At 62.0% G+C, this 21288-nt stretch overlaps 1 protein-coding gene across 2 annotated transcripts; it reads right to left on the bottom strand.

Moving 5' to 3' along the window:
• Positions 1-1754: 1754 nt before the first annotated feature.
• Positions 1755-21277, bottom strand: GADD45A (growth arrest and DNA damage inducible alpha). 2 transcript variants are annotated; one of them, XM_075759145.1, is made up of 5 exons: positions 21272-21277; positions 3801-3890; positions 3596-3697; positions 3275-3488; positions 1755-2610 (listed from the first exon to the last, which is right to left on the bottom strand). In XM_075759145.1, exons 2-5 carry the CDS (start codon positions 3842-3844, stop codon positions 2497-2499), a joined length of 474 nt encoding a protein of 157 aa, XP_075615260.1. In that variant the 5' UTR covers positions 3845-3890; positions 21272-21277; the 3' UTR covers positions 1755-2496. The 2 variants fall into 2 exon arrangements, with proteins under 2 accessions (XP_075615260.1, XP_075615259.1); XM_075759144.1 differs by lacking the exon at positions 21272-21277 and having other exon boundaries at positions 3801-4971.
• Between the last annotated feature and the right edge of the window lie 11 nt (positions 21278-21288).

Raw genomic sequence — 21288 nt, forward strand, 5'->3', positions numbered from 1 at the left:
GTGGGTGCTGCTGGGCTCCGGGACGGCTTGGCTCCCCAGAACCCGTTCCTGGCTGCAGCTGCTCGGGGGTGTCAGGGCCCTCCCTTGCCAGGGTGTTTGTGGGAGGGATGGGCATGCGGCCAGGTGGGGACCCCCTCGGAACTGGCCAGTTTGGGGGGGGGGGGGGGGGGGAAGAGTATTTCAGTGCCCAGGCGCGTGCTGGGCCATGTGCCCCTGGGGCCACACATGGTCCTGGCCAGGCAGTTTGGGCTGGGGGAGGCACTGGGACAAACCTGGGGGGGGGTCGGGGGGTGTGGGTGGGTGTTGGTTTGCATTTGAGCTTGGTGAAATAGCAAATATCTCCAATTAACTTTAATTCCAAAAACCCTGATGAATCCACCCGCCCTCTGGTACACACTTGGGAAGAGCAATGGCGTGGCTGGTGTCCAGCAGCAAAGGAGGGTTTGCACGGGTTTAGGGTCAGACATGGCTAAATTTTTTCCTCGGTGTCTGACATTTGTGCAGTAAGAGGGTTTTTAAATACGTGTGAATGGAGGCAACAGCCGGCGGATCAACTCCTGGGAGTGTATTTGCTTTTGAAATGCTGCTGCTGAATACATGCCATAGCGATGAAGCTAAAAATACTAATGTTCAGAAAACTCCCATTTTGTGCGGCTACCGCGTTGGAGCCGGGCTGGGGCTGGGGCTGGCTCTGGCTCTTCTCACTGGGCTGCGTGCCGTGATGGGCAGCGAGCGTGTCCCCTGCACGGGGGGTCCGTGGAGAGGAGCTGCCGCGGGCCGTGTTGCTCCCGCACGCTCCCGCAGCCGTCCTGTGTCCCCAGGGCCCGGGGACGGCGTCTGCCCGGTCCCGAGTTACATGCCGGACACGACGCGAAGCCGCCGCAGGGCGGGGTGACGTGGCCCTGCAGCACCGCGTTGGATGGGGACGGGCGGCCTCGTGCCGGAGCGTGCCGTCCCGCGCGTCCAGGGAGCGGGAGAACTGGTCCGGCCTCGCCGCCGGGCTGGGCACCGATCCCGCTGGGGCTGGGGACAAAGTGACACCCCCTTCCCCCCCCCCCCACCGCCCGCTGCCGGGACACGCACAAGGGCTGCAGGGTCCGGCGAGCTGGGCGGCATCCAAGGCAGGTGCTGCCGGCAGCGTGCCGGGGTGCGGCACACGTGCGCTTAGGGAAGCCCCGATGTAGGTCACCGGCGTCCCTGGGGCCTGCCGCAGGCAGCGCGGCGTGAGGGAGGCTGTTTTCCTGCTCCGGCCCGGCGAGGGATCTCTGCCACACGCGTACAGCCTTTCGTGTGCCGGCGTGGATGCGTAACGAGCAGCCTGGCACAGAACCCCCTGGCCCCGGGGGGCACAGGGAACGGACCCCGGGGGGCTGCGGCTGCCGGCCACTCCGCTAGGCCTGCTGCCTTCCCGGGAAAGGAAATGCCGGGTCCAGTTCTCCACCCGCGGAATCGGGTTTCCCCAACTTCCAAGAAAACTCTGGCTCTGCAGGAGCGCTGGAGCCTCAGAAATAAAGCTTCCTATTGTTTATCTGTGCCGTGAGTGCCAGCGTCGAAGAAAAATAAATAACATTTCCTGCAGCACATCAGCTGCTTTCCCATTTAATGGTGTGGGAGGAGCAAGGAGCAAATCCACCCGGCCCCAGCACAACAGGACCTTGCCCACGGCCAGGACAAGGAAGCAGCTGCCAACTGAGCCCTTTTGAGTGTACACGAACAAACGGCTTAAGAAAATAAAACCCAGGACCAAGAGTTAAGAGTTTAAACTTTATTTCAAAAAAAAAAAAAAAAAAAAAAGGAAAAAGAAAAAAAGAAAAAACACAACACGACACAAAACCAAAAACCCGAAAAACCAAAACACTAACCAATTTCAAACGATTATATTAACGTAGCCAACTGTTAAGAGATGTGTGGTTGCAGACCAACTGCTTAAGGGCATTCTGGTTCTCAAACCTCCCGAGTATAAATAATTTTTTTCATCAATATCATAAAATAACTTATTATATATCTTAGCATAAAAACTTGAGAATTAACATCCCAAAAATACGATAAAATTGTTTGTAAAATGCTTCGATTAACCTTTTTTTGCTCTTTAAGATACCTAAACCAGAAACTCTAAGTTGCACTTTAAAAAACCGTGAAGGGTGTTGGGCGTTTTCGGTGAGTAACCGGCCGTGCGGCACCCCCGCGCGTCAGGCAGGGCTCGTTCCTCCGGCGAGGCAGGCGCAGCTCATCCCGCTTTGCTTCCACGCTCGTCCCCATCGCTTCGGAGTCAACAAGACGTAGTTCAACTTCAGCCTAAACCCCCTTGACATCAGTTTTGTATTTTTTTGTTGGGTTTTTTTTTGTTGTTGTTTTTGTTTGGGTTTTTTTTTTTTCCCTCCCCCCCCCTCCCCTGTAATCCTCGTGCCAGGGCAGGGAGTTACTTCCTGAGCAACTGCTAAAAGTATTGCAAAACTTCAGTGCAATTGGGTTCAGTTCGTTTGCAGCCCGGCGCGGTCACCGCTCGGGGAGGTTTATCACTGGCACCCACTGATCCATGTAGCGACTCTCCCGGCAGAAGCACATCAGCTGACTCAGCGCTGGATCCTTCCACTGCGAGGCGTGGGGGTTCTGGGAACAGAGAGGGGGGGGGACAGCGCTTCAGTGGAGAAACAAAAACAACCCACACGGAAAGAACAAGAGGGGAAAAAAAAAAATAAAAAAAAATAAAAAGCACAGCAGAAAACCCAGTGGCAATTGAGGATGATTCACGCTCCTACGGCAAACAAACAAACCAACGCCAGAACCACGCGAGGAGTTTCGTGGCCTTGGACCCCAGGGCAGAGGGGAAAAAAAAAAAAAAAAAAATTTTTTTTTTTTTTTTTTTTAAATTAAAAGTTTCCCTTGGGCCCCTGCAGCTCCTGCGGGACCCTCTCCCCGTTCTGGCCCAGCCACCGGCCCCGGGTCCGAGCCCCGAGCGAGGGCCGCAGCCGCCGCCAGTTCCGCTTTCACCGAGCGGCCCCGAACGCGCGCTCGGTTCCAGGCTTCGCAGGGCAGCAGAGGCGCCCCGCGCGTTCCTCACGGCGTACCGGCGAGGCGGGTAATGCCTTGGAGCCCCCGGCACCTCAGGAGGAGCCGCCTTGCACTGCCCGAGCACCCCGGGGGCCGGCGGGGGCCTGAGGGCTACGACCGGCTCCTCGGCCGCTCCTACGAGCACCGGGCCGCAGCGCGCTGAGCCCCGGGGGTGCCGGCGGTGCACGGGTGTCCCGTCCCGTCCCCCCCATCCCCGGCTCACCGTGACCAGGACGCAGTGGAGGTCTGCGGGCGGCTCGGGGCCGGCGGCGGGCAGCAGGAGCTGGGCCAGCCGCGCCGGGTTGCTGACGCGGAGGATGTTGATGTCGTTCTCGCAGCAGAAAGCCTGGATCAAGGTGAAGTGGATCTGCAGGGCCGCGTCCCCCGCCTCCTCCTCGTCGGCCGCCAGCAGGCACAGCACCACGTTGTCCGGGTCCCTGCGGGGGGGGACAGCCGCGGTCACCGGCGGGGATGGGGAGGGGACACCGGGGGAAAGGAGCGGGCGGGGGGGGGGGGGGAAGCACCGGGGATGGGGGTCACTCACACGTTGAGCAACTTGGCGGCCTCGTAGACACCGAGGGTGAGGCTCCGCTGGCTCAGCGCCTTGCTCAGCACCTCCTCCAGCGCGTCCCCCGCCTGCTCCATCCTGCCGCCGGGACAAGCACAGACAAGCCGTCGTCACCCGAGGCCGATACCCCTCCTCCTCCGCACGCCCCGCGCCCCGTACGCCCCCCGTACCCGCCCCGTACCTGCCGGCGGCGCGGTGGTCCCCAGGCAGCTCCGCCAGAGTCATAGTGCGGCCGCGGGGAGCTGCCGGCGCCGCTCCCCCACCGCGCTCCCTCCGCTCTGCTCCGCGCCGCCGCCTCTGCGGCACAAAGGCGCCCCGCAGGCGTTATCCCACCCGCGCCCGGCCAACCCGCGCCGGCCATATTTGCATACTCCCCTTCTATTGGTTCATGCAAATGAGGCCGCTCCCCTTCGCCGACGAGAAAGGCCGGCCTGACCCCGCGCTCACGCCGCCGCTACCGGCCGGGCCGCCACGGGAACCGACGGGGTGGTGGCTGCTGATTGGCCGCGGGTAGGGGAGGGAGGGGCGTGGCTTGTGAAGGGGGCGGGGTGAGGGGTGCGGGCAGCACGCGCCGCGGGGCAGCAGAGCGTGGCCGCTGCGGGCAGCGCGTGTGCGGCCCAAACGCCGGTTCCCTTCCCGCCCCCCCCCCCCATTTCCCCCCCCAGAGACGGAGCAGACGCCGCTCCCGGGCCGAGCTGGGGCGGCAGCGGGCAAAGGTCGGGCACCGGCTGCCGGCGGGGACAACCGCGCGTTTGTCCCCGAACCCGCGAGGGGCCGAGAGCCGGAGCTGGGAGCGTGCCCGAGCCGCTCCCGGGCAGGGCTGGCCCGCACAGTGCTCCTGCCCCGGCATCCGGGTCGTCGCGACTGGCAGCGCCAGCGCGTCGCGTTAAACGTCCCGCCGGGCGTTTGGTTTTTTTCCCAGGCTGGGCCGAGCCCGAGCGACGCAAAGTTCACCCGCTCCTGCTGCGACGCCGGCGCTTCGCCGCGTGCAGCTTCCGTTGCCCGCGTCAGGCGTCGCCGGTTTATGGCGATACCCGGAGATAAGAGCGGAAAGCGTGGGCCGCGCCCCGGCGGGAGAGCCCCGGCAGCACCGCCGGGTCACCTGTGCCTCGTGGCCTGGCGTGTCCTCGCCGCGGAGGCCGTGCAGCCGGCTCTGGGATTGCGGTCGGCGGCGTGGGGCAGAGCCGGGCCCGACAAAGCTGGACGGGGCATCTCTGCGCCGGGGCGTCGTCAGAGCAGCCTGGCGCTGCCACCGATTCGGCCTCCGAAGGCCACGAGTTTCCCTTGAAATCCACGATGAGGATGAAGTTGTGTCTCCCCTGCAGCCACAAAGATTGGCCTTCAAGCGAAGGCCGACGCGCTCGGGAAATAACCTCCCCGGCTCTTTAAAACCTCAGCACGAAACGTTGTGAAATACCTGGCGCAGTCTGTAGCACTGGCGGTGGTGAAAGCAAACAGCGTTTTGACGCATGGTTTTCACCGGGAACGTGATAAAGCAATCCCTTGGCCCGACGCTGCGAGCGTTTTGCAGTTACAACGACGCGGCCGACGCAGCGTTTACGCGGTGCCAAGAGTAAACGAGGGGGTGGAGGGACCCACGGGCTGCGGTTGCACAACGTGGTTTAACCCACGGGCCCGGAGAGCGTCTGCGGTGCCGGGAACGCGGCGTGGGGGCCCGTGCCGCCGTCCCTCCGGGAACCCGCGGTTTCCTTCACACGGGCTCTGGCTTTCGCCTCTGCGGCGTCTCCCGGGCCGCGGCGTCTGCTCCGTGCGTGTGCGGTGGCAGCTTTTGTTGGTTCTGAATTGGCTCGTGCTGCACGGGGGGAGGTCAGAAGCTGGTGAGACCCTTCCAGCAGGTCCCTGCCCGGGGCGGGGGTTACCCCAAGCCTTGCCTTAGAGGACGCCCCACCACGTCTTCTGCTAGGCCACGGTATAACTTCCCGGTGAGTCACCGGCATCGCAGCCTGTGCTAATACTTGCAAGAAATACCTTTCCTGAGCGCAGTCTGAAGCCTGTCATAGCCCGACGTCACGGAGTTATCCTGACTTACTGCACCGCCGGGGGTGGGGGTGGGGGGGCGGTGGCATTTCGGCAGAGCACCCGGCCACGCCACGGCGGCTGGCAGGCTGCTGCCCCGGGGCCTGGGCTGCTGCCCTCCGGCACGGTGCGTTGCTGGTGGCAGTTACGGTGCAAAGGACGCCGCGAGCGCTTCCCGCTGCGGTTATCCCTGCCTGGGGAGGGTGGGGGGGGGGGGGTTTGGAGCCGCGCCGGACTCCTCACGACCGCCAGTACGGTGAAGCAATGCTTCATGTTGGCCAGAGCTGCGCAACCGCTCTGCAGCTGGGCGCTCGAGTTTGTTCTTCTGATGCTGACTTAGCTGAACCGTTGGTGTTGGAGCCCGGCGGAGGAGAGCTGCTCCCCCGGCCCCCCGCCACCCCCCCCCGGGCCAGCTGGCTGCCAGGGGCTGGGCAGCACCTCACCCTCGCCGGCCCCTCCGCGGAGTTCCCAAGTGCGGGGTTGAACTTGGGGTTTCTCCAGGAACTTTTGCTGCCATATGGCCCGTCTCAGCTTGGGAGACCTCCGGGGAGGATTTCTTCTAATGGGAGCTGTGTCAAAGATCACGCTTGCTCAGCTGTCGCACCGAGAAGCCGCCTTCCTCCTGCGGCGAGTGCCAAAACGCTTGCCCAACGTGGGCTGCGGGCCAGCGCGGTCCCGCCGGTTCCGGCGGAGCGGGGCTGCAGACGGGACCCTCGGTGGTCCCTCGCAGAGCTTTTGGCAGCCTGCGCTTTAAAGGTTTGCTTCCATCGGTGTTTTCCTTCGGCTCGTAAACAGCAGCAGCTGTTTTCCAGGGCGGTGTTTGCTGAAGCGTGGTGCGCTGCGCCGGTGAGCGCAGCTGAGCGATGCAGCGCGGCGTTCGATACAGGCTGTTTGCAGAATCACTTAATTAGCCATTTGGAATACAAGATCTGGCTACGAAAACGTTTTCCGTAGCAGAATACAGAGAGCGATTTCAGTAGCCCCTCGGTTGCGTTGGCTCCGGCGAGGAAAGCTTCCAAAAGTTTCCATATGTTCCCCCCGTGGGGCTCTCGCTGCCCATTGTCCTGCCGCTGCCGCCCCGATGAGATACGACACAACTTAACGAAGCCCACGGCATCAGGAGAAAGGGAAAAAAGCCTCTTTTGCATCAGGTGGAGGGACGGCAGATGGCAGGACCACAGCTAAACAGGTGGAAGCATTGTGTGGCGACCCTCCGAATTAAGTTCGGTTAATTTGCTGTATCTCTATTAGCAACTAAAATCTCCGGCTTCGCTGCGAGATCTGGGATTGTCTCTCGCAGGCGGTCCGGCTGCGCAGCCCCATCTGTGGCCGGCCGCTGAGCTAAATCTGTCTCGAAGGCAACTGAAAAGCAGCTGAAGGCTCTTTTCTCTCTCCTGGGCAGCAGCAGCTCCCTGACCCGCGCCGGTCATGACAGCAGGCGATGCTCTAAAACTGCGTTTTCCCTGCAGGTTTCCCGGCTGGGGGTGGTTTTCCTTCCCTCCCTTTGCCCAGAGAAGCGGCAAGGGTGCGCGGGAGGCACGCGGTCCCTCCTGTTTTGCAGCGAGGAGACAGAAAGTGGCTGCGCTTTGGATGCGCCTCGGCCGCCGTCCTGGGGAGCCCGGGATGGAGTCGGACCCGCAGTTGTCCCTCCGCCGGCTCCCAGCTGGCAGCTGCTGCTAAACCTCCCTCTTATCGCCTGCCAAAAAGCGTCTGGGGTGTTTTGTTCCCCCCCCCCCCCCGCCCTTTAATCCTGACTTTCACAATTCTCCGGGCCGATGCCTGCGGTCCCCTCCGCGTTCAGCGTCGCAGAGACGGGTGGACTCGGGAGCCGCGTCGGGTTCGGCCGGGGGGGCTCGGCACGTCCCCCCGGCGCTGGCAGACCCCTGGCTCCAAATGTTATCTGGGGCCGTGGGTTTTAGCTGCCTGGTTGTTCAGGGCAGCTCGGGGAGCGCTGGGTTAACGCGCAGGGATTTAGGGGATGCCCGCTCGGGTTCACCCGGAGCTGCCGCTGCAGCAGGAGCACGTTCTCGGCCAGCCGGAGACATGGGTCCTGCACATAAGAGCACCGAGTTGTTTAAGTTTTTGGGAACGAGACCAAACATCAGACCGTGTCAGTGAGAGGTGACTAAGCCCCGGCCCTGCCGAAGGGGCCGGCAGCCAGCCAAGCTCCTTCCCGGGGCGCTGCGGGGGGCTGCCCACGGGTGGTCCCGGCCACCGCTGCTGCTCCTGCACCAGGACCGCGGTGCCGGGGGCCTTTCAGCTCCCTTTTCCCTTGGCTCCGTGCTGTCCCCGTGCTTGTGTGGCCCCGTTCTCGTTTGCAGCGATGTCCCCGTCTGCGCCCTCGGTCCCCCGCCTTGCTGCTGTCCTACGTGGGACCTTTCCCCGGCTCCGCCGACCCCCACCCCGGGCATCCCATTGCTACATGAGTGCCCCGGGTCCGGCCCTTTGCTCGGTGCCGCAGAGACACGCTGCCCGCACTGCCGGGCAGCACAACACCCCCGCCGTGCTCACATAGCGGGACCATGTGTTCCGGGTGAGCGTTTCACTCCCCTTTGAATCAGCCAGATAACGAGGGCAGCGATCGTCTTTGCAAAGCAAACGCCAGCTTGCACATTCCCCGGAACGGCCTCTGGTCCAACAGTCGCTGCATTTTCCCAGCAGCACCCAGTCCCACGTCGACGAGCCAACCCCCGCACCCCGGCTGGTCCCGCCGTTTCCAGCCAGCGCAGGCAGCAGCATCCGCGTTCACCTTCCCAGGCTGGGGCATCCCTGCCTGCGCCGCCCCGGGCCCCTGCGAAGGCAGAGCCCCCAGCCTCCGACGCTCTGCAAACTTTGGCGCGCTCGGCTTTGCCTCCCTGCAGAGCGGAGCAGGAGCCCGGGCTTGCTCCAGGTCTGCGGGACCCGGTTTCCCCGTGCACCATCAGTGCGTGCTCCTTGCTCGGGCACAGAGCGCTGCGGCCCCGGCCGGCACCGGCGGCAAAGCCAGGGCAGAGGTGGGGGCCGCGGACAATGCCTGCAGCCCACGCAGGGCTGAGCCCAGCCGTGGCAGGGTTAGGGGCTCCGGGTAACCCGCCGGCAGGCAGCCCGCGCCCTGGCCGGGTGTCCACAAGGCACTAAATCCACCAAAAAAGCAAAACCAGGAATCGGCTGCTCGGGGATGGGCAGGCACAGGGCTCCAAAGCCACCCTGGGGGGGGGACGGACCCCTGTATATACAAGACAAAAATCGTTTTTCCCCTGTTGTCTTCAGAGGAGTTTCTCCATCCCCGATGGAAATAAAAGCGGGGTTCTGCTAAAGCAACGCCTGCTGGCATTCGGGGTTTAACTTTGGCCGGCGCCTGGGAGTGCGCGGGGCAGGCGGGAAGCGCGGCTCCGGCTGGGTTTGGCTCCGGAGCCAGGCACCGTGCCAGCAGCGTTCCTAACCGCCTGGGTCACGGGCGTGCGGCCGGGAGCCCGGCTCGGTGGCACTCTGCCGGCGGCACGGAGCGGCGATGAGACTTTCCTGGCAGAGGCGTTCACCTTCCCCGGCGGATGCAGGGAGCAGCCTTGGCCCAAGCGAGAGCCGCGCTCCCTCCCCGTGGCCACGGAGTTGTGCAGGTGGAGGTGGCGGGGGCCGACTGTCCCCAAAATCCCGAGTCCCAGCCCCAGAAGAGCGGGTGTGGGCTCAGGAAGAAAGGGGTGCTGGGGATTTTATACTAAACTGCGCCGACTGGTCTGGTACGGGGAGTTTCAAACAGCTCGGGGCTCCCTGCACCAAAAGCAAACGATTGCACCCCCGGCTTTTGTTGGCAGAGGTGGAAACCGTGAGCGAGGACGGCAGTGAAGGGGGCGGGGGTGAACACTGGCTGTCCCCCCACGACCCCATCTGCATGCATGAAAGGAGAAAAGTTGGGGTGCAGGACCCCACGTTCGGGATAATGGTGTCTGCTGCTCTTTGCAGAGCAGGGCTGGCTGCAGACCCCTGCCCCGGGGGTTACCTCTCCCAAAGGGGGGGGGGGCAGGGATCTGGGGGCATAGCGGTCCAGGGCATCTGGGATGTGTTTATCCCACGCCGGTTTGCCAGCGCTCAGCACATTCCTGCTGACCTCCGCGGTGCCGAAGCATCGCTGAAAGGGATTCGGGTCTCACCGGCCGTGGCACGTGGGGTTTGGCAGCAGGCTGCTGTGCTGAGCGGGCTGCGGGAACCGGCTGGATTTGCACAAAATAAGGGACCTGCTCCCGTCAGCAGATGTTCTCACCTGCAGCCAAAAGCCCGTTGCCGCTGCCGGCTCCCGCGGCCCCAGCTGCAGCAGCATCCCAGCTGCCCCTCGCCGAGAAAATCAGGCGCGGGGCTGCGCAGGGAGCGGCGAGCGGGCCAGGAGCCGTGTTTGGTTTGGACTGCTCGGAGAACTGCAATAAAACCCAAGCGCCTTTGGTTGGTGCTGCAGGAAAGCATGCATGGGGCTGGGAGAGGAGAAAACGCCAGAACCTGGGGTGGGGGGGCCGGCCGTGCCCCTCGAGCTGGGGGGCTTTACTCACCTGGGCCTGAATTGTTATCGCAGAGGCCCGGGGATTTTGGGACAGCGGTCACACCCCGAGAGCCCCACGAACAGAGAACGCAAGCGGGAGCCCTGGGAGTGCTGCAGCCCGCGTAGCTGCTTGAAGGGCTTTTTCCTCCTGAGCAGAAGTCGGGCGGCTCAGCAAGGCTCTGCCCCGCTGCCGGCTCCGGGCGGTTAAGGCTCAGCAGCTCCTGGTGCCTCTTAATTCAGGGCAGCAGAAACCAGTGCTGCTCCGTGGAACCTGAAGCGCGCTGGAGAGGGCTGCTGCCGCTCCTGGCACCGACGTTCCCTCTGCCCGCTGCCCGCCCTGGCCCCGGATGCATCCCTGCATCCCTCCTCTCCGGATGGGAGGGGATTTTTCCCACCCTGCGCTCGGGTCTGATCGCAGATCCCCCCCCCCCCCCCGTAACCCGCGTCTGCGCCGGAGCTGTGGCCGGGGGACCCGGTGGCCTGGGCCACGGTGCCGGCAGGCCGGGCGCACGCGGCAGCGTCGGGCGCTCGCACGAGCCCTCCCGCCTGGCCCGGAGCTGAAGCCTGGGCAGTGCCGGGCAAAGTCCGGGAGCTGGGACATCCACTCGCCGCCTGCAGCACCACTCCCCAGATAAACCTGCAGTAAAAGGTAAAAATAAACTTTGTCCCATTTAATAGCTGCGTGGAATCGTAAAACAGCCCACGAGTGGCATTTGCATGAGTAAACACTTTCCCGCCCGCTCGCTCCGTGCGAGGGAATTGGCTTCGTGTGAAATCGTTGCGGGAGCCAGCCCGGCCCTGCATCCGCAGGGATGTTTCCCGTTCGCCGAGGGTTTTGCTTTCCCCCCTGCCCGCAGGAAAGCGCCGGTGGGAGCAGCAGGATCGTGTCCGCCCCCGCCGATGCAAACCCAACCGCTGGTCCTGAGCCCCGTCCCGCACACGAAAACAGAGAACTGGGTTCGTTCAGCCTTTTACTCCAGAGTTTATTGCTGTTCCTGTGACCAGCGGGTAGGTCATGTGGGGACAGGCTAGGAGTTTACATTAATTTGGGTTTAATTTTCTCATATAAAGCACTGAATGGGGGGTGAGGGGGGAGTATTTAGGAATAAAAAGGGGCTCTGAAAGCCCCGAGTTCGATGGAAGTCAACGACTACTGCAGTATATTTCAACAATCCCACGAAGTTTAGTCCAAAGCCGATTTAAAAACGTACCTAACGGCCAGAAACGCAGGAATCTTATTTTCAAGGGCACTGGTTAAGTTTTTTTTAAGGGGCAATTTTAACCCGCGCTGGCAGTGGGGGGACACCCCTCACCCCCCCCTCTTTTTCTTTGCCCACCCTAAGACAAAGGTGGTGTTGAGGTTATTCATCCTGCCTGCTCCTGCCTGCTCCTGCCCGGCTTCGTGCGGCTGCGATCGCCGCCTCTCCGGCCCCCCCCGATTCGGGGGGGGCCGGAGAGGCGGCGATCGCAGCCGCACGAAGCCGGGCTGCCCCCGGGTGGTGAATCCCCGGGTTACCCTATGGAGCAGCGTGGAAGGTATTTCTGGCTCCTACAGGTCTGAAAAAAAAAAAAAAACCCACCAAAAAACCCCCAAAATAAAATTGCTTAATTTAGAAAAAAAAAAAAAAAATTAGGAAAAAAAAAATAAGGAATTTTGCACTATTAACAAAAAAAAAAATACCCGAAGTGCAACGTGTCGCGATAGAAAATCGGGTATTTGCTGCCTGTCTCGGGGTGTGCTGTTGGGGAGTGACTTGGGGTTTTTTTTTGGTGGGGGGGGGGGTGAGGTTGGTGAACCCAGTTGGGTCTCTGGTACTGGGCCAGCCTGTGGGAGCGGTGGGATTGGGGTGCTGCTGGTCGCCCGCACCCCACGCGTCCGTGTCGAGCCGGCGGCCCATGGGGCTGCAGGCTGGGAGCCACTGACCCCCCCCGCCCTGCTCCGGGGAGGGCTTGGGGTGCAAAATTGGAGGAAAAGAAAGGGTGAGAAACCTTCCCGCGGCTGCAGGAGCAGTGGGAGCGAGGTGGGACGGAGATGGGGACATCCCCTCCGGATGGGGACATCCCCTCCTGGTGGCATCTCCCCACCAAACCTGTCCTTCGGCACAGGGAGCGGCTGCAGCCCCCGGGGGGGGGACACGCAGGGCCCCCCGGCTCAGCCCCAGGGCCTCTCTGCCCCCCAGCCCAGAAGCTCTTTAGGAGGAATTAGAGGGGATGAAACAAGCAGAAAAATGCAGTGACCCGTGCTCCGGGGCATCTGCACCGAGCTGCTTCCTGGCTGGCCTCACGGAGCAGCAATGTCCTGCGGGGCAGGAGCAGGGCCGGGGGGGCTCCCCACTTCCCCGGCCACACCGGTGTCACTGCGCTGCCCGCTTCCCTGCCTGCAAAGGGGACAAGGAGCTGCCCTCGCTTCCTGCAGCGCCCTGACCGGGGAAGGAGCGGATCGTTTCCAAGGTCGTGAGCAAGGAGAAGCGTGCAGAGAGCACCGGGTGCTTGCTTGGAGGACGCTTTCCCGGCCGGTGCAGGGGCAGCAAACTGATGGCAAATTAGCACTCGTTAATTGAGTTTTAGTATAGTTGGCATTGCAAAACTCAGTGAATTAGGATGCAAGAAGACCTAGGCTTCCTTTATTCTCCACCAGCAAGCCCTCCTCTGTGCCTGCTGCACTGTGGGGAATGCTGACGGCGAGGGCTCAGCCCGGGTGGGTGTTTTGGGAGCGGTGGAGGTACCCCGGGCGGCTCCGCTGCGGGGCTGGGGCAGCCCGTCCTCGTACCATCACCTCAACGTTCGAAACCATTGAATAACCCCAAACTTGTGACTCTAGTCCCAGGGAAAGGTGCAAGCAGCCATCCCCGCGGTGCCGCAGCCCGGGAATGCCGGCACTGCTGCTGGGCAGCAATTCCCAGGGAAGGGACGGGGCAGAGCCTGGAGCAGCGCCTCTCAGGCCAACCCTTTAACATAAACTTGCAACCAAGGTAATTGATTTATTTTTTATTCAGGTCTGTAGAGCCGTTTAAAATATGCATATTTTTTAATGAATCGTGTCAAGGGTTTTTTCCAGGATATACGCTTCTAAGGAAATCAAGTGTTGCTGCTACAGGTCCCTGGTGCTGGAAGATTCCCTCGTCCCGGAGCAGTCTGGCACATCAGCCCTGGCATGCTTGCGGAGGCCAGTCCGGAGACAGAGCAGCAAGCCATGCTGGTTTTATTTTCATGTATTATGGGAACTGCCAGCACTTTTTAATTAGGAGGATTTTTGCCTCGTTTTCTGCTCAGGAGCAGTCTCTAGGCAGGAGGCAGTTTCCTCTGGTTGCTTTGCAGTTACTCGTGTAATGATTACCCCGCTTGCATACATTCGGGTAAAGCAATTTCTAGCGTTGGTTGCACCGTGCAGCTCCCTCCTCCTCTGCAGCTGGGCTGGGAGCTGGGCAAATACTGAGTTTTCATGATTTTTCATTTGGTTTTGGGCCGGGGCCTTCCCAGGGGCTGCAGCAGTGTCGGCTCCCAAGCGGTGGCCGTGCATGGCTTGGGGAGGAGCCGGAGCCACGAAATTCTGCATCTCTGGAGCTGCGGCACCCCGGGGCTGCAGGAAGGTGACTCCAGGGTGCCAGCGTGGGATGTGGGTTCCCATTTTCCCATTCTGTGTCCCGGCTGGGTCCCAGGACACCGGGGGAGCCGTCAACGCGGAGCGGCCACGGGACGGCGTCCCCGGGGGTGAAGAGGATGCTCTGGAGGGCTGCCCAGGGGACGGGGAGGGGGCGTGGGTCTGTATGGCTGGCAGCGGGTGAGCTGTGAACCAAAGGGCTCCTCTGGAGGCTGAATAAAAAGGGATTTCCTTCGGGAAGGGGGATGCGCCACTGCGAGGAGCCTCAGCGGGAGGGATCCCTGCCTCAGGGAGGGGATAAGAGCCCGCCAGGGCGGCAGAGGTGGGCCAAGCAGCCTGGCAGAGGCTCCTGGTGCCGAGCGGGTGCCGTTCCACACGTAGCCGCCCGCTTTCAGGCAAAATGTTAATAACAATTTGTTCTTCGGTTCCTTCATCGACGGCACTCAGAGCGATTCGCAGGCGGCAGCCGGTGCGTGCAGCAAACCCACGGCAAACGCAAATCCCTTTTTTCCCCTCTGTTTTTTCACAGGCAGGAGCTGGCAGCGAGGGGCTGCCCAGGCCGCCAGCGGATGCTGCGGGGCCGGGGACGTGCTTGGTCCAGCCAGGTCCCTGCTGCGTGGGGAGGGCTGGTGGCTCGGGCAAGCCCGGTGGCTCCGCGGCCCTTCGTCACCAAGGTCTGGCCCCTCGCTGCACAAACCGCCGCTATTTTTGGTCCATTTTTGTAACACCTTTTCAGCCAGGAAAGTAGTGCCTGGGTCTGATTCTTCCTGCAGTCCTCCAAAGTCTGTCTTTAGTCTTGTTTGTGGTTACGGGAGATGTGTTGTGGGTGGGTGTCCCTGCGTGTCCCCCCGGTGCTGGGGACCCGTGCCCTGTTACCAGAGCGGGACCCCCACCACGAACGGGACCTCCACCACAAACAGGACCTCCGTCGCTGGCCCGGGACCGCGCTTCCCACAGCGCCTTATCGGAGCCGGCAGCCCTGCGGCTCTCTGCTCGTTTGTCTCTTTATCTAAAGCAGCAGCCGCGGGGACCCAGCGGGATGCCAGCGCTGGGACAGCCGGGGAGCGATGCCACGTGGACAATGAAACACACCAGGTTAAAACCTCTGCGTGGGGAGGTGCCCGAGGTCTTGCTACCAGGCTACGGGTCAAGCGTCTCTCGTCTCAGGTGCGGGGACGTGCCCCCACGTCGCTGGTGGATGAGAGGATCGCTGTCGCAGGAGTCACACGGGAGGGCGGCCGGCCAAAGGTTGCACCCCCCAGGCAGGAGCTGAGAGCGCTTGGGGTCTCTCAGAAACACGTTCTGAGCAGTTGCACATCCCCCTTAGGCATTTTGGGGGCTGATGCCTTAATGATCGTGTGTGATGGAGAACCAGCCCCTCGGCCCTCTGCTTGAGCCTCCGGTGCTCAAGGCTCCGGCCCCGCCAGCAGCCCCGGCTGAGGTTCAGCCCCCCCTTGACGCCCCCCACACCATGCCTTGGAAGTGCCGCTCTTTGCAGTGCAATCCCCCCGCCATACGTCGGCTCTGGGCTCACGCTGGCAGCAGCACGGCTCGGATGGGCTGAGGAACCGCCCCAGCTCCACTCCGCACCCCGAGGATGCACAACGAGCCTGGCCAGGGCGTGCCGCAGCCATCGGGATTTGGGGCCCCAGCTCCGGCTGGGTGCTGAGACCCTTTGCAGGGCAGGGGACTGGGACGAGCCAGAGCGGTGGGGAACCTCCGGAACTGAACTGCCAGCAAGAGCTGGACACGCAACAACAGCCCCGGGGCTTGTTTGGGGTGCAGAGGCCTGCGCAGGTCAGGCCGCCCACGTCGCTCGTTAGCAGAGAGCCAGGGTAGTTCCTCTGGCTGTAATCACCCTAATGAGTAGTTGTCTTGCCCAGCTGCAGCAGAGGCAATCCTGTGACCTGCTTTCGGTGTGTTTGATCTTGCTTTGCTTGTATTTCCTCGCCCGGGTGAGCCTGCTGCCCCAGCAGGTATGGTCAAGCACACGCGGTCCGAGAGCGCCCAGGACCGGCACGTTGACTGAAGCCGATGTCCTCTGCCGCTCGCCGCCAGCACCCAGAGGCTCGGTGGTGTGCCCTGCTCCGCTGGGAATACATACCTAATGAGTGACTGCCAGCATCACCATTAATGGCTCAGGCTAATCGCCCAGGCCTGACGTGGTGCTGGAGGAGGAGGTGATGCATTCCACACGCTCGTTACACACGAGGTTTGCTGCATGGGAGCTGCTGCTCCCGCACATCCCCACCTGCCCAGAAATCCACGCCTGCGGTTTGCTCCGAGCCCCCGGGATGGGTTGGAGATTCTCCTCGCTGGTTCCCAGCCTCCCCGACACCTCTGCAGAGGTGTCATCCCTGGTGAGAGGAGCCAGCGGCCATCGGAGGCTGCCGTGGCGGTGAATCACGGCTGCTTTAATCCCCGCGTCAGTGCCCTGCCCTGCAGCGCTCGTCTGCCGCAGCGCCAGGCACGAGGGCTCGCCGACGAGCTCGGGTGAACGCCGACGAGCTCGGGTGAACGCCGACGTGCTGAGCGATGCCGCAGCCTGGCCCTCTGCCCGCAACACGGCGAGGGGCGTGGGATCCGACCGCTGCCCATGTGGGATGCTCCGGGAGAGGGATGGCTCTGCTTCTCCGTGCCTGCTACAGGGGACTGTATTTCCATACGGAGGTATTTCTGCATCTCAGGAAGAGTTAAAATCAGTGCTGAATAACACCCCCAGGCATTTCTGGTGCCTGTTTTGTGTAAGGACTGTGGCTGCCTCCAAACCACCACCCCGGTGGCAAGCATGGGATCTCTTCCCAGCCGTCTCCGGGGGGGGGGAAATCGCTGAATTACTCTCCCATGTATCTCCTCTGGGTGGGAGGCAAGGCGACCTCGAACCCTGGCTCTGCCTGAGCACAAAATGAGGGAAATGCCCGGAAATACAGGCATGAAGCAGAGCAACGCCTTCTCCCCAGGAGCGATCTGCGCGGACGAGACGGGCTGGCTGCGTGGGGGTTAGTGGGTCCCACGGGGCTCACCCCCACCCTCCCGGCCCCCACAGCTTCCCCGGCTGAGTGTGCCACAGCCCCACGGCCCGTCCCACGGCCTCTGTCCTCTGCAAGGAGCGCAGAGTCTGCGCTGCTGCACGCCTCGCTGCAAGCCGCCCTTGGGCGCAGCATCTCTCCTTGCTCTGAAGCAGCTGCACAGCGCCGTGCTGGTCGGGGAACTGCAGGACCGAGGGACCCGGCCCTCTGCACCCCACCGCGGGGTGCTGCTTGGGGACACGTGGGGGGTTCGGACCTACCACCCGCTCGGGGCCACGCACTGGGGACGGTGACGGCGTGGGGACCCTCTGTGCACGGAGGAGCAGCCGGTCCCTGGGCGTGCGTTGCTGCGGGGCAGGGGCTGGTGCTGAGCAAGGGCACCCGCAGGAGGAGGGTTTGGGGTGCGGAGCGGCACCGCCCGGGCCAGCACAGGAGGCTCTTGCCAAAGGCTTTCGCTCGGCCTCGTAGCAGCACGCACAGAGCTTGTTTAAATCAAACACAGCGGAGCAAATAAAAGCCTCAGCTGACTGCGGTGCGCTGGGGAGCCAGCAACAGGGTCACCCCGAATGCCGCACACCCCCGGGACCTCTCCTCCCTCCCCGGGGTCCTGCGGGGCTCCGCTCCTCCCAGAACAGAAGCAGGCAGGGAGAAACAGGCAGGGCGAGGGGAGCCAGGGCCCTGCCCCATGTGCAAACAGCCATGGCTGCCCGCTGCCCGCACAGGGTGCTCCCGGGCTGGGCTGCTGGCAGGGACGGCTTGGCTCGGACCCCGGGGCTGGCCCAGCCCCAGCCCGGGTGGCTTTAATTTTAAATGCATCTGCAGGGACAAGTAAGAAAATGCAAACACGAGCGCTGGCTCGTGTTTGGGACAGGTCCCTCGCGCGGGAAGGCTGGGGAAGCACTGCGGGCGGTGGAGCTGCTGCACGCCCAGCAAATGGGCGCGCGGGGCGGGAGGACGAGGGTACCAGGTCGGTTTGCGCTGGTCTCTATTAGAAATCGCTGGCGGCAGGAGAGAGAGCTGCAGGGCAGATGTGCGGGAGAGCTGGGTTTAGGGCAATAAGCCTTGTCTAACCCATTAAGTTGGTGACTTCTTGGAGGCCGGGGTTTGCAGCGCTCTCAGAGTAACCAGGAATGAGCCAGCTGTGGTATCGTTATAGCTACAGATGCAGCAAAAGGCAATTTTTAAAATAATAGCCTGATATGGTAGAATTTTCCCTTTTCTGGATTGCTGCATTTCTGTGTCAGCCCAGAAGTATTTCTGCTTACAGGAGCATCCGGAGGCGGTGGACGTGCCTGGGCTTCCTCCGGGCCCTGGGAAGGACCATCCCGTGCTTCAGGACAGACCACCCGGTGCCGTGCTGCGGTGCCATGAGGCTGGGGGGGTCTGCCGGCGCGGCGGGGAGCTTGGCCAAGCTGCCGGCTCGCAGATGTCGCTCCTGCCCCTTGTTCTCGTGCAGCTGCCAGGTGGGAAGCTGTGTCTTCCTTAACTCAGCCCTGCCTTGGCCCTGCCTCCAAATAACCGTCCGCTCGTTCCCTGCCCTGCATTGTGCTCCATAAAACAAAAGGGCCCTTTTTATTCGAGCGACAGCTGAAATCTGGGCTTTACGGAGCGGCTGTAGCCAGCCCGCAGCAGGCGGAGGGGGACGGAGAGGCTGGGGAGCAAGGCGAGCGGGCAGGCTGAGGATGCTGAAGGTGAGCGCTGCCTCTCCGCAGCCCCAGCGCCGGGTAGAGGAGGCTGCGGGGTGACTCAGAGCAGTCTCGCCTGCTCCTGCGTCGCAGCTCGCCCCGCCGTGTCCCTGCGAAGCTGCCGGCTCAGCAGCCCGGCCCAGCTCTCCCACGGCCGCCCTCCACGCCCTGCAGCCTGTCCGACTCCGATCCAGGCACGCAAACAGGATGGGCTGGTTTTCGGCACGGAGCTGGGCTTGGTGCTGCTCGGGCAGCCGGCGGGGATTGGAGGCGGCACTGCTGAACGCAGCTTCATCCCCACAGCCGCTTCCCCAGCAGGACTGGGACCGGCCGAAGCTCTCCCAGACAGCCTCGGTGGCCGTGTCAGTGTGGGGCACACTAAGAGTTGTACCCCAGGGGTTTTCAGCATCCTACGGACAGCACCCAGTCCGGATTTTGACTGTCCGTTTGGATATGGTGCAGTGAGTCAGCTCGCTGCAGACACGTCCCGTTTGCACAGTGCGGCTCTGAACTCGGACTTTGGCCAAACCTGTAACTTTGGGATGCTTGAACCCAAAGGCCCAAGCCCAGCCCCAGCTGCCCACGCTTACAGGCAGGACACAGGCAGGGATGCAGGCAGGGCAGGACACAGCCCCAGGCTTCCCTCGCTGGCATGGAAAGCCACGCCGATGGCTTTTCTCTGAAACGACATGGGTTGCGGGCTGCTTTGGTTCATTTTCTAAGAGATGTTCACAGGAGCGGTGCAGCGCTAGAGCACCCAGCATGGGTCCAGCTCTGCCCCTGCGACCGGGGCCGGGGCAGGCTGCGGCAGGTATCCGGGCTCCTGCGCGCCTTCCGTTTGCGTGGGAGTGCCAGCCATCACTGGCATCCCCAAATGCCTCTCGGGGGTGGTGTAACCCCGCGGGCACCTGAACCCCCAACACCAAAGACTGCGGCTGTGGGTCAGTGTGAGCGCAAGGGGCTGAGCTGCCCCGTCGAAGACAGCAGAGAAAGTGGGGAGGAAATGTAACTCCCGATGCTGGACTTGCTGCTGAAAGCGCAGGAACGTGCAACCACGGGCTGCCCCACGCTTGGCTGCAATCGTGGTTTAACGTATTCCCCTTCCTGCCAGCCACAGGGCTATGGCATGACCCCAGCCAGCCTGAAAAAAAAATAACACGAGGAAAAAAACAGCATCTTTGCTTTTTTCCAGCCAGATCGGGGCCCTGATCCAGCTGCCGGTGCAGTCCCGTGGACGGTGTGCCAGCACAGCAGCAGCGACGGCCGTACGTGGGAGGCGGCAGCAGGCAGAAAGCGGCCGTGTCAGCTGCAGCCAAGATGGGAACCTGCCCGTGGAAGCAGGAGGCAGTTTTAGCTAGCAGGCAGGAGCAGTTTTCTCCCCAGACAGTTACCAGCCGGCCCAGCGGGTTTCACTTCGGCATGTCCCACTCTTCCCAGCGCTGCTGCACACGACCGTTGGCCGTTTCGCTAAGGCACCTTCATTTTTCCCCTCTAATTTCCCACAGTAATAACCCTGAGAAGAGCCGCTGTGGGTGCTGGCAGCGGCAGCCGGAGCAGCTCGGCGAGGGCTGCTGCAAGTGCAGGGGCACCCGGGCAGGAGGGCTCGGTGTCTGCAGGGGCCGAGCCGAGCAGGGTGCCTGCTGCACGCACGGGCTGTTTTTCGGTGCAGCATTGCTAACTGCATTATTTAACGCGTGGCGGGTGCTGGGGCGCAGAGGCTCCCCTTGGTCCCGCAGCACCTGGACCTCGGCGTCCCTGCGCTCTGCTGAGCTTTTTAGGATGGAAAAACATTTCTTCCTCTTTTGTTTCTCTGTCTTTTCAGATCAGCAAGGCAGCAAAGCCCCCTCTCCTCCAGCGTTGGTCCCAAGGGAGCTGTTTGATCGGGGCAGCTGTGGCAGCTCCTGTGTACCCCAACCCTCCTGGCACCCCCCTCCACAGCACCGGGGCCTCAGGAGCTCCAGGAAGGGGTGGGGAGAGGAGAGCTCATAGAAATAAGGCACACCGAGGCGATAAAAGCAGCGTTTGGTGTACCTGACCTTCTGCTTTGTAAAGTTCCAGTGCTGGTTTTCTAGGCTAAAAATACCTTTTACCTTGAGTGCTGTGAAGGAAGAACACTTGCCTGGCAGGTTGTTTAGGATTCAGGGGAAGAAAGTTCAGGCAGAGCTCAATTAGTCTGGCTTAATTTACAAGCGAAGTTCTGTGTCTGCATGATTTGCTTCACTTGTCTGTTGCACATTTTAGTGCATGGAGCAGTACCGGGCTTTTTTATTTTTCAATGCACGTACTTAATGTAGAAGCACTGTTGTTGTTCACATGTTTACAGCCCTCCTCATAATGAAACTGTTGTTTTTTCTGCTATGAAAAAAAATATCTAGTCCTGTGCTGAAATGAGCAGAATATGTGGGAGGATAAAGCGATGTGGTGCAGATCATGTGTCTTCTCGTAAGCTCTGCCTGACTTCTCCTGGTCATTCCTGTTGTCCTGCCCAGCACCGCTTAACTCTGGGAGTTCTTCTCATAAGGGATCCATGCACCTGAATGCGCTGATGCGAACAGCTCGGCAACAAGTGCTCTGTGTTCTTGCTACCTGCTGTATTCACCGCCATGAGCAAGCCTTAGGTACTGCTTGGCCACTGCGATGTACTTTATTTTTATGTAAGTAATGCAATGCAATGCAAAGTAATTGCAGAAGTTACAGTTTTAGGTAGTCTGCTTCCTGTCTTCCACCGTCTGCTACTTCAGCCTCCCCAGCACTGATGTGCTTTGCTTATAAAAAGCGTCAGGAATAGGTCACCCTTCGCTCTGCGCTGC

The sequence above is a fragment of the Balearica regulorum genome, chromosome 8 (genome assembly GCF_011004875.1).
Source record: "Balearica regulorum gibbericeps isolate bBalReg1 chromosome 8, bBalReg1.pri, whole genome shotgun sequence".
Taxonomy (NCBI): Eukaryota; Metazoa; Chordata; class Aves; order Gruiformes; family Gruidae; genus Balearica; species Balearica regulorum.